Source organism: Paramisgurnus dabryanus, chromosome 6, assembly GCF_030506205.2.
Source record: "Paramisgurnus dabryanus chromosome 6, PD_genome_1.1, whole genome shotgun sequence".
NCBI lineage: Eukaryota > Metazoa > Chordata > Actinopteri > Cypriniformes > Cobitidae > Paramisgurnus > Paramisgurnus dabryanus.
The window spans coordinates 17,073,779-17,086,290 of record NC_133342.1 but is presented as its reverse complement, the minus strand read 5'-3'; the positions used below and the strand labels follow the sequence as shown (position 1 = coordinate 17,086,290).

Sequence of the window (12,512 nt, the reverse complement as noted above, 5' to 3'; positions counted from 1 at the left end):
GGATCCTGAATACATGTCCGTGTGTCTGTTCCCAGATGAATCCTACCAGAAGATGGCCGTGGAGACCATGGAAGAGCTTGACTGGTGCCTGGACCAACTGGAGACCATCCAGACGTACCGTTCTGTTAGCGACATGGCCTCCAATAAGGTGAGACCTCAACCTGTCTACTTCCTCTTTACCTGAGCGTTCCAAAATACCTGCCGCTTGTGCCAAAAGGCTTTAAGACAGAAATGCCACATCCGCTTTTTCCACACATGTGCAAAATGAAGCAGAGCACTTTTAATGAGTCAATGAATAAAATGTTAAATACAAACTTTATGACCTACAGAGCATTAGCTTTCTTCGTTTACATGATTAGTTCATCAAAGTGCCAAACTTTGTAAATTAATGCAACCAAAAGACTTTATTGATATATAAATAAAATAGAAATTAGGTGCAGTATGGATGTTTTGATACCCTCTTGTGGCATTCTGCAAACATTACTTAAGTATTAGCTGACTATTACTTGTTTTGTGTCAATAGGAAATTAAATCTCTTTTTGGCTAGTTTGATTCTTAGTGATGCTTTCATTTCTCAGAAAGAGTGTGAAATGTGTTGGATATATATTTTTCAGTTTTTTATATATATTTAATATATATAATATGTTGCCTGAAGAAGACATTTAGTTCTGAAAATTGTTTTGTTTTTAATGTTGTGTACATATTTCCTGTATTTTCAGTTTGTATCTTAATAATAAATATGGATGGACATTAAAACTTTGCTAAAACAACAAAGCTGGTGATGGTGGCCTAAAACTTATGCACAATAGTGTACTTAAAATTGATTATATAAACTTAAGGCTTTATCATATTGCATATCATATTACTTTGCAAGTTAGCGCATATGGCATTTTTCTTCACTGCCGTGCAGTTCTAAGTACACGTTTGTTATTGGTTGGTTGGTCAGGGTCACGGTTTCACTGTTTTGTAAGCTGGATTTTTGAGTGTGTTGAATATGGCATGTTTACAGTTTGTGGTTGTTTTGTGATTGTAGAGCAGTCTGGTGGCGCCTGTGAGGTTAAAGCTGGCAATGTCATCAGTGACGCTGTATCTAGACACTGTCATGCAACAGTGATTCTTTCAATAACAAAAGAGAGAAGATAATACTGCTTCTTGGTTATGACCCGAAAGATTACACAGAAAACACACTTGTTTCAAGTATTACTGTATATATGTATGGGAAATGTTGTTATTTTTTAAGACTTGGTCTATTGGTTAAACACACCAGACTGTTTTTTTGTGCAGATTCACTGTATTGGCACAGTCCTCGTCATTGACCCTTATTGCATTGTTTAAGCTGATAACTAATCAGATCTAGATCAAAAGCATGAAGTTAATACAGGACACTCATTACTGTACAAACTGATTACACGTTATTAAAATTTAAAATGTATCTGTATTTCATTTTGCATGATACATTTTGCACAGAATTGCATGATAAAATATAAAACTTTTATTTAATATTTAATAACATTATGTAAATTGAGCTGCGCGGCAATGAAGAAAAATATGATATGCGATACAATAATGCTTTGTAAAATTGTAAAATTATTTTTAACTATGATAAAATACTGTACATTAAATTTTTACGGAAAATTATGACTCCAACATACTTTGCACATTAATTCTGGAAAAAGGAAAGCTTCACTATCTGTTGCGACCCCGCTATCTGCATTGACCTAAAACTTTGACTTACACTTTTGAAGTATTAAAATCATTCAAACCACTGCGATGTAGATATTTTGACATTTTCTACTTTCCATATATCTTGCTGCTTTACGTTAAATATTTTTACAGTTGTAAATCTTATTATTAAATGTGTATATTTATAATTTAACACGTGATGTAAATAGATATTTTAAATATATAAGTTGACATAACTTATAAAAGTAGTTGAAATTATTTAACTTAATTTTTTAAGTTAACGTAACATAAAAATATATGTTGATTTGAAAAAAAGCTGCATTTGTGTGTGTGTGTGTGTGTGTGTGTGTGTAATCATATATAAGTCTTTCCCTTTTATTTATACATAAAAAAGCTATTTTCTCACATTTAAAATTATTTGGTTTTACAACATATATAGTGTTGCAACACAGCCAGCTACCTTAAGAAATGCTATCTATAATAAATGTTAATGCACTGTAAAAAAAATTTTTCTTAAAGTCATTTCAACTTACTATTATTTATCTTGATTGAGTTGTCTTTTTTCAACTATATTTCTATTTTTTCAACTATCTTGTGAAGATAAATAGTAGTAAGTTGACATGACTTGTAAATCTGAGTTGATTAAAAAAATTAAAACAGCTTATTACTAAATATATTTATAAAATATATCATTCATATTTTAATTATCATAATTGCATAACGTTTTTAACTATCAGTTAAATATTTTAAGTGTGAAAGTAACACATAAACCTATTTTTTAATCACGACACATCAAAAGCAAAATACTCTTGTCATGTCTTTGAAGTTTTAACACTGGTGATTCAGTCAGATCCACCCAAGTGTGCAGTCAGAACATGAGCAGCGTGGTCTGATGGCATCTGTACCTGAGGCTACAGACAGAAGGAGAGGGAGGGTCCCTGAGTCGGGAGGGGGAGGGTGCGTATACCGCGAGGTGAATCAGTACACACTTTGTCTAATGCATTTCCTGACACCCGTCACAGTGAGCTTTCAGGCGCCGCTCAGCACATGCTCACCCATAGTGCACGAAACAGCATCACGGTAACAATGGGACTGTGCTACTCTGAGAAAGGGAGAAAGTTTGGTGCATTAAAAGGCTGGAGAGAGGTGAGCTTGTTTATTTTCTTTAGGTTGGGTTCAGCCGTCGTTCTGGGGTTTAAAGAAACTGATTCACGATGGCATCTGTGTCCATTATGAATTGAGCATTGTCTTCTTTTGGTGTTCGTTTGGTTTCTTTTGGAATAGGCTTGGAAGAAGGTTTATTTATTCTTGATGTTTTGTCCCAAATAGGGATCAAGTCTGTGGTTGTAGCTTGATAATAGTTGTTTTTACCTCCTTTTCTGGAAGATTTAAAACGTTTGCAAAAAAAGATAAAGGCGCAGTTTGACTTTCTTGTTTCATTTTATAAGTTTAAACAGAGTTTAATTGAAAAAGATGATTTAGTAACATGTTCAAAAGAAGAATCAGAATCACTTTTATTGTCAAGTACTGCGTGTTTGCATGCACAAGAAATTTGTCTTGATGTGCTGTTGTATAACACTGACAGTAACAAGTACTAGCCGTCAATAAATAAGGAAGCATTCAGAATTTTACACCTATTATATAATATAAATATATTATAAGTATTAAAAAGAGAAAGGGACATTGACTGTACATTAGTGCAGGATAGGTGGGCAAAAGCACATGTTATAATTGGGGTGCATTAAAAGTTGATTAACTAACATTAACTAACAATGACCAATACAGTTTTTCAGCATATATAAATCATTTTTAGTTAATTCCAGTACAATTGTTCCTGTTAGTTCACTGTGCATTAACTTATGTTAACAGTTACAGCGTTTGATTTAAAAAATATATATATTAGTAAATGCTGAAATTAACATCAACTAAGATTAAAAATAGACAATAGTTTATGTTAGCTAGAGCATTCACTAATGTTATCAAATAAATAATTTATACAATTGAGATCTAATTAGGCTATATTAAAAATGTTCAACCATTCAACAATATTCTTATTTTGCAAAAAGAATGAGGTCATTGACAGTAAATCAGATTCATTAAAATTACACTGATCCAGTGAGTAATTACAGTAAATGCATATTAAAACATTTTCATAAATGATCACTGACCTTGCATAATGTCTGCTTATACTATATATTTATTGAGGAAGTGTCTTGTTCAAGACTGCTGCAACACCTTGTATTAACTTTCTGCTATCATCACAGATATGCAGGACTGAATTGTTGTGTATTTGTGTGTATGTTACTGTTGTCTGGCATGGATCTGCTCCTGTGGCTATGTTTCCATGGCATTTTTCCCTGCATAATATTGACATCTCGGGTTCCTTTATAGAGGCAGGGAATGTTCTCTAATCTCATGATGAGAAAACAAACATACCTACCTAACCACAAATTAGAGATCATAACTATATTGCATTTTATAGTCTCATAATCTAATTTTGAGATTAGAAGTATCAAAGTTTGCTTTCAGTCTTTGATCTTTTACGCAGTCTATATTAAAAGATATCAAGGTTATATATTTTATATATAATTACTAGGATCACTTATTATTCAATAAGCATCATTGAGAGCCTTTTAAGCAGGACTATTTTAGGCAAGAAGATTATGGTGCATCAATTGTGTGTGAGGGCATGTGCCACCTCTGGCTTGCTGAGGCAGGGATGTACTGTATAAAGACGAGAGAGAGAGAGCGAGAGAGAGAGAGAGTCAGACGAAGAGAGAAGAGGGAGGAATGAGACGGGCTGAAATTAGTGCACAGTTAATCTCATGGAATTCTGTCCGGATCTCTGCTGTTTATTGGAACCTGGCTGGGATGTCAAACGGAATACAGGGAGATAAGATCAGGAGAGACTGGGGGGCTGCTGCTGGAATCTGTGGAGGGATTTTATTGTAACACTATCTGGAAGAGCAAAGATTAGCTGAAATATTCAACATGCCTGAGGTCAACTACCTGCTCTCAGTGTCCTGGGGTTACATTAAGGTCTGTTTGTGGACAGCAGTTGCTTAAAAAATTACTATCATTTTACAGAGGCTTTGAATATAAGAATTGTTTAGCACAAGGAACGTCCAGAAATACTTGTGCACCTTTACTGAGACCTGCTGTGTTTTGTTTTTTAGTTCAAGAGGATGTTGAACAGAGAACTGACACACCTGTCTGAGATGAGCCGTTCTGGAAACCAGGTGTCCGAGTTCATCTCAAACACTTTCTTAGGTAAGTCTAAACCTTTTTTGATACTGTTGATCTTCTGTGTGGTTTTCTATGCATCATCATCATTTGCAAACCGGATAAGCTACACGATTCCCATATTACGTTGCGAATTCCGATTCGGATGAAAGGGACAAAACCAACTTTGGTGAAAAGTCTCAGGTAGTCATTCAGGTATTGAAAGAAATAAAATATTGTGAATAATCAGGTTGTCTGGCTTCTCAATGAAAACACAGATATCTAGAAAAAAGGGGTTTAATCATAGCTGAACGTCTTGCGGTATGCCTGCGCCACTGTTTTTCAAACCAGTCTGATCTGGTCTGTGTCTGCGCGGCAGCGAGTGTATGTTTGTGAGAAATAGAGAGAAAGGGGGCTGTAGTATGCATCAGATGCCACAGGGTCACTGTAGGCTACTCTTTTAACCCCAATGTTCAGAATCCCATGGCCTATACACACCCAAAAATAGAAATTCTGTCATCGTTTACTTACCCTCATGTTGCTTTAAAACCCGTATGAGTATTCAGTTGTAGATATTTGATAAATGATGGTAAGTTGACGGTACCCATTGAGTCCCATCCATAGTAGGAAAAACAAATACTGTGGAAGTCAGTTGGTACCGTCAACTGTATGCTTACCATCATTTATCAAAAATATCTTCTTTTGTGTTCAACAGACTACTCATGCCGGTTTAAAACAACATGAGGTTGAGTCAACAATGACAGAATTCCATTTTTGGGGAACTATACCTTTTACTCCGCCATCAAAAAAATTCAGAAACTGTGTTAAGTACAGCAGCGCATGCAGGCATCTCATTGAGGGATGTGGCAGATGTTTGGAAAGTGAAGAATGGATTGATGTGGTTCTGAGGTAAGGGTATGGACTCGAGGAAGAAATCAAGAGAAAGGAATGAAAAAACTATGGGACTAAATGTGATTCAGTACGCTCAAGGTCTGCTAATCCCGGGACATTCTGTGCCTTGGTGGATTTTTTTGCTTCCATTGATGGAGTGCCGAAAGGGAACTTCGAAAAATGGGTGGTACAGGCAGATGAGGCCACAGATATCCACTTGTTTAGTCTGACGTCATGACGTCCTGGTCCAACCGATCTCAAATGCCATAGGGAATGCTAAACTACCAAAACCCACTGATCCCAATGTTTATCTCCATAACAAAACCCGAGATGGCCAGACATGGACTCGTGGACATGGATTTTTTAGAAATTATTATTATATTTCTTATAAAAGTTTGATAATAAGCATTGGTCTACTGTACACTGAAGTGCAGGCAAGCTACAGTCTTCATGTATTGTGAGATTTATATGATTTAATATACTGAGGTTGCTTACTGGTAATGAGAACATCATGCCCCAAAAACCTGTGTTGCTCAGAGATTCCTGACGTAATAGATACTTAAAAAAGGAAAGTTTACATAAGGTATCAACTTTCTGTATCACCTGTTTTTAAGAGTACAAATGAGACATCATTGATGACATACAGCCTTGTCATACAATACAGTCATACACTATACTGTGTGCTGGGTATAGTATGTACAGTTTAATAATAATAATTTATTCTTAGATGAGAGGATTGTGATGAGAAATGTTTAAGTTCATGTTGAATTCTCCCAATATGAGACGGTTTCTTCTTAAAGTTTAGAGAAGACAAATTTATTCTTTTTTACAGCACTTTTACTTTGTAGCAAGATGTCAATGTTTAATTAAAATACTGCCAGCCTTGCTAAAAATGAGCAGCGTAATCCTGTGAGAAATCCTTAAAGGAAAACACCACTTTTTTTCAATATTTTACTGTTCTTACCTCAAATTAGACAAATTAATACATACCTATCTTTTTTCAATGTGTGAACTTAATCTTTGTACAGCGCCTCGTTAATGTGTTAGCATTTAGCCTAGCCCCATTCATTCCTAAGGCTCCAAACAGGGATGAATTTAGAATCCACCAAACACTTCCATGTTTTCCCTATTTAAAGAACGTTACTTGAGTAGTTACACGAGTAAGTATGGTGGCACAAAATAAAACTTTTGTTTGGAGCCATAGGAATGAATAGGGGTTGCCTAAATGCTAACACATTCACGAGGCGCTGTACACAGATTAAAAGTGCACGCATGACGCATTGAAAAAAGATAGGTATGCATTAATTCATCTAAGTTGAGGTAAGAACATAGTGGTGTTTTCCTCTAATCTATTTTAAGGTCAACGGTTAAACTCTTAGCAAAAAGTTCTTGTAGGTGGCTTTTACTAATATCGAATTTCAATTATTATGACTTGAAGTCTGACAAGTCACAGTAACAGTAGTGAATTGAGTGTGCTATGTTAACAAACACTTGAGTAACAGAACGAAACTTTCACCCCATCAGATAAACAAAATGAACTGGAGATCCCATCGCCCACGACAAAATCGAGAGACAGAAAGAGGAGGCAACAACAGCTCATGAATCAGATCAGTGGAGTGAGGAAGGTCACGCATGGCTCGGGTCTCTCCAGCAGCTGCACTGTGGGTCGATTTGGAGTAAAAACAGATCTTGAAGACATGCTCTCAAAGGTACGGCCTAAAAAAGTGATCAATGCACAGAATCCTTTTCGAAATTCTCATATATATTTTGAAATAATTGATCCTTTCTTGCCTTGGTAGGACCTGGAGGACATCAACAAGTGGGGTTTAAACATCTTCAAAGTAGCAGAACATTCTCACCACCGCCCACTGACCTGCATCATGTATGCCATCTTTCAGGTAAGTGCTTAAAAAAATCCCACCGCACAGACTAAGAAAGCACAGGAAGGCTTTGAAATGAACTATAAATGTGTACTGTCTATAGGAGAGAGATTTAATGAAGACATTCAAGATCCCAGTGGACACCTTTGTGACGTACATGATGACCCTTGAAGACCACTACCACGCAGACGTGGCCTATCACAACAGTCTCCATGCGGCCGATGTGGCCCAGTCTACACACATCCTTCTGTCCACACCTGCGCTAGATGTAAGTCACTCTATATAGTCGACATAAGTACTTGGCTGATGCATTTTAAACACATGGTCATCGTTGTTCATGTGGCAGTAACAAATTTAAGTACTTGAAGTGGCGAAAGACCTCCTGTTATTGTAGCCCCTTTATGCAATACCGATTGTATCATAAAGCAAGTACACTTCCCACTTCTCTCATGAAGTATGAACACTTTGTTCTTCCTTTTGTTTCTCCATCTTTCATCATCATTCAAATCTTACACATTTACTGTCAATCACCGCTGTTTGGTTATAAGTGAATGAGCGCTCTTATCCCCAAATGTGCTTTGTTTAGTCTGTAGCTAATTTTCGCATGTATTCTTATAAAACATGAAAAGTTTGGTTTGTATTAGCAACATGTGTTAAATCCACAGATTGTAATATATATATATATTGTGTATTGTTTTTCAAAGGCGGTCTTTACAGACCTTGAGATTCTGGCGGCTATCTTTGCAGCAGCTATCCATGATGTGGACCACCCAGGGGTCTCCAACCAGTTCCTTATTAATACCAGTAAGTGCAGCTCTTTTTATCCCCTCTTATGAATCCAAAATGTGGTGGTTATTGAAACTCAAACCATATGGAAGAACAAAGCATGAGCGTTACGACTCTTTCATGGTTCCTAAAAACATCTTCCCATCTCTCCCGCAGACTCAGAGCTGGCCCTCATGTACAACGACGAGTCTGTTCTTGAAAACCATCACTTAGCTGTTGGCTTCAAGCTCTTGCAGGGGGAAAACTGCGACATCTTCCAGAACCTCACCAAGAAGCAGCGTCAGAGCCTCCGAAAAATGGTCATTGACATGGTAGGTGGAAGTCTTTTGCTTTGTAGGTGTATAGTATGATCGACTTACAGTACTCTTTACAGTTATACTTTAGATTAAAGTTCCATCTGTGTTAATAGGTACTAGCAACAGACATGTCTAAGCACATGAGCTTACTGGCTGATCTGAAGACGATGGTTGAGACGAAGAAGGTAACCAGCTCGGGAGTATTGCTACTTGACAACTTTACAGATAGGATACAGGTAAGTCCTAAATCCGAAACTCGTTTGTGTCCCCTGTACTTGTGCCTAAATAACCTTCAATGTCCTGTCTCGCAATGTCCACAGGTCTTACGCAATATGGTTCACTGTGCCGATCTCAGCAATCCAACCAAATCCTTAGATCTGTACCGTCAATGGACAGACCGCATTATGGAAGAGTTCTTCCACCAAGGTGACAGGGAAAGAGAGCGAGGGATGGAGATCAGCCCCATGTGTGACAAACATACCGCTTCAGTAGCAAAGTCTCAGGTGAGTCCAAAAAGTTGTCGCCATATCATGAAGAAGACAACTGAAGAGATCCTTATTGTGTCATGTCATCTAATGATGTGTTTGTTTGACTTTTAGGTTGGTTTCATCGACTACATTGTGCACCCGTTGTGGGAGACATGGGCCGACCTTGTGGATCCAGATGCACAGGATATCCTAGACACTTTAGAGGAGAACAGAAACTGGTACCACAGTATGATACCACAAAGTCCCTCCCCACCCTTTTATGAGACAGGAACTGATGGTGGAGACAAGTTTCAATTTGAGCTGGACGTTGAAGAAGGAGTAAAGGAGGATACTGAGAGACTCCTAGAGAAAGACTGCGTAGAGATATGCACACATTCTCCATCTACTGAGACGTAGCAATGACTTCTTGTCGGCCATTTTTGGTCAAGTGAAGAGATATATTCATCCTGATTGAAAATCCCACCGAGGAACACTGTGTCTTGGGACTCTGCCATTGTTACAGAGCCCAAAAGAGGAAAGAACATCCTCTGGAAACAAAGTTGGAATTTGCAGGAATCCATTCAAGTTGGACATTGGACAGTTGTGCCGAAAGTGCCCATCTGAATGTACAAGGAGTGCCATAAGATGGAATGCCATAATCTGAATGTTGGATTGGGTTTCTGTGGAGAAATACTGACTCTCTCATAAGAGAGGTTTTTACTACAATTTTAAAATGACTTTGTGTACTTTTTTGTACTTTTGTGTATTGTGACACGTACAACTACACTTTCAAACACGTCAAATAAGACTTATCATGCTGAAAGGAAAAAGCGTGGACATCCCAGGCGTGTTTTGGGAATGCAGTCTTCCAACGTTTTGGACGAATAATAATAACCTTTGTACTTTGCTACAAACAGTTTCACTTTTTAAAGCTATTATAATTCTTCTTTTTGGCACAGCTAATGTGCTGTTTTATGTTGTTTTAATTAAATTGGATCCAAAGAGTCCAGAGTTTTTGTGGTGACCACTAAACAAATGTTCTGCGTATAATTCAAGTTAAGCTCCATTGACAGTGATATATAAACTCAATTTTTCCTCAAAAAAAAAAAAAAATGGTAAGGTAATGTTTTTGGTAAGGTTTTTACAATAGAATTGTATAGGGCAAGGCACAGAAGAAATTAGGCAAACCTAAGGAATTCCTTCTGTATTGTTTTGACTGTAAATTTACGGCCATGACAATGCTATACATGCTTTACTGTACCCACAACTTTAGCTTATAAACAAACCTGAGTCGACTACCAAGTAATGGGAAAATAATTTTCTACTAATATAGTCTAAAAAAAAAACTGTTGATCAAGCTTCTACTGAATTGCATTTCTTTAAACCACTTTAATATGAGATAAACACCCAAACACATAATAACAATATTTCAAAGATTTATAACTAGTTGTTGTTTCTTATAAATATTAAAGAATTACCACTTTTTGTTGCTTAATGTTATTTGGATAAAGTCATGTAAAACTGACATCATAAGAGCAAATAATTTCCCTATATATTTGTCATTCTTTCATATCCTATTTTCTAGAATTTAACCTTTTAATTTTTACAGAACATGGCCAGCAATAAGCCTCAATTACACAACCATTGATGTCAAACAATGTGGTTCCTCATGTTGTTTGTTCTTGCTGGTCAGGAACGGGATGTGGTTCATGTGTGTCACTCAGGCTGAGATTAGCTTTAAAATCTCAATAAGCATCTTTCTCTCTTTCGCAACAACATGCACACTCTTTGCTTTTGGTTACCCTTTGTGTCAGTTTATTTTATTTCTCTCACCTTGAACTGAGGACTTTTAGTCTGAGAATCCTGTTTACAATTCACCGCACTTTGATGGCTTTTATTATGTAATTTGCCCCCAATTCTAATGAATGGTTATGATATGGATTTACGACGTTGTCTTTTTTACTCAACTTAATATTGTTGAATCGATGATGAACATGCACACTGCACTGTTTTTCCTTATTATATTTATTACAAATAATTTTAGTATTAAACTTAATGTAAAGTGTTGTACATTTCTTACCAAAAGAAGGAGATTAAGCTTAAAATAAATGAAAATATTGCTTTCAGTTTTTGTTTAACAGTGGCTGTTATTTTTTGGATATCATAACCATAAATGATCAGATACAGTAGATTTGTGTACAGTAGATTTTGTACAGTACAGAATTAAACAGCTTATAATAAGATAGAAAGTTATTGAACCAAAAAGGAAAATAATAAACTACAGCATGTCATCAAGATGTATCTTATTAGTTAACATACAGTTTTATAGGATTTAATTTTTTTAAATCTGTTTATTGAACCTTTACAAAAATAACAGGATACAGATACAGGAGAATCAGGGAAAAAAATCCCCCCCCCAAAAGAGCAAAAAAAAGGAAAATAGAAAACTATATTAGTGTATATTTAACAGATGAATGAATAAATAATAATAAAATAAATAAATGAATAAAACACTCAATACATATTGAAAAACAATAAACATCAAAGCAAATATATAATTTGCAATCTTATGTTTCTAGTTATTTAAGTTATGCAAAACTTAAAACAAATGACAAGCAATCATATTAATGCTACTTAGATCAAAGCGATGGAAAATGTCGCTGCCGTGGCCACCTATCAGAGAGATCATATTGACGTAACAGCTGCCATCACCCAGATGCACAAACCACTGAACCGTTTACTGCACAGCCAAGTTTATTAGGTAACCTTTATGATGAATATAACCAGTAATGACGACGTTCAGTTACAGTACGTTGAACTATTTGTTTGCGCAGGTTGAAGAGTTACTGTAAAGCTATTGCCTATTTTATTATTATAAGCTTAGCTGTTAATACAATAAATTGTTAAAAGTAAAAGTTGGATCATAAGTTGGTAAAAATTATAAGTTTCTTCAACTTAAATTTAAAATTAAAATTTTAAGTAAAAATGTTTAAATATTTTAGGTGTTACCAATTAAAGAAATTGTAAAACTTTTTTTCAACTTAAAAATTTATATTTGTAAAACTAATTTTTTTAGGTGTTACCAAGTAGTTTTTAAGTGAAGCAGCTTTTACTTTTTACAGCTTCCTAATATACAAGCATGAAATTTTGTGAAATATTTTTGGTTGTGCTGTAATCATGTAACATAACTGATTGTCCAAAAAGGAGACAAAAAAGGGGTCTATCAAAGAGTGCAAAGTAAAACATGGGACATGCTATTTAGGGTCCATCTCAAAAAGTGGCCTGTT

At 35.8% G+C, this 12,512-nt stretch overlaps 1 protein-coding gene across 3 annotated transcripts in view; it reads left to right on the top strand.

Annotated features, from left to right (window-relative positions):
- The window catches only part of pde4bb (phosphodiesterase 4B, cAMP-specific b), a 52,171-nt gene extending 40,820 nt beyond the window's left edge, over nt 1-11,351 (top strand). For all 3 annotated transcript variants that reach the window (XM_065268650.1, XM_065268660.1, XM_065268665.1), the window contains 10 exons: nt 36-148; nt 4,860-4,953; nt 7,321-7,505; nt 7,596-7,694; nt 7,780-7,944; nt 8,381-8,480; nt 8,619-8,773; nt 8,872-8,994; nt 9,079-9,261; nt 9,358-11,351. In XM_065268650.1, coding sequence (XP_065124722.1) covers nt 36-148; nt 4,860-4,953; nt 7,321-7,505; nt 7,596-7,694; nt 7,780-7,944; nt 8,381-8,480; nt 8,619-8,773; nt 8,872-8,994; nt 9,079-9,261; nt 9,358-9,642 — 1,502 coding nt within the window. In that variant the 3' untranslated portion in view covers nt 9,643-11,351. The remainder of the gene's footprint in view (nt 1-35; nt 149-4,859; nt 4,954-7,320; nt 7,506-7,595; nt 7,695-7,779; nt 7,945-8,380; nt 8,481-8,618; nt 8,774-8,871; nt 8,995-9,078; nt 9,262-9,357) is intronic.
- The last annotated feature ends 1,161 nt before the right edge of the window (nt 11,352-12,512 follow it).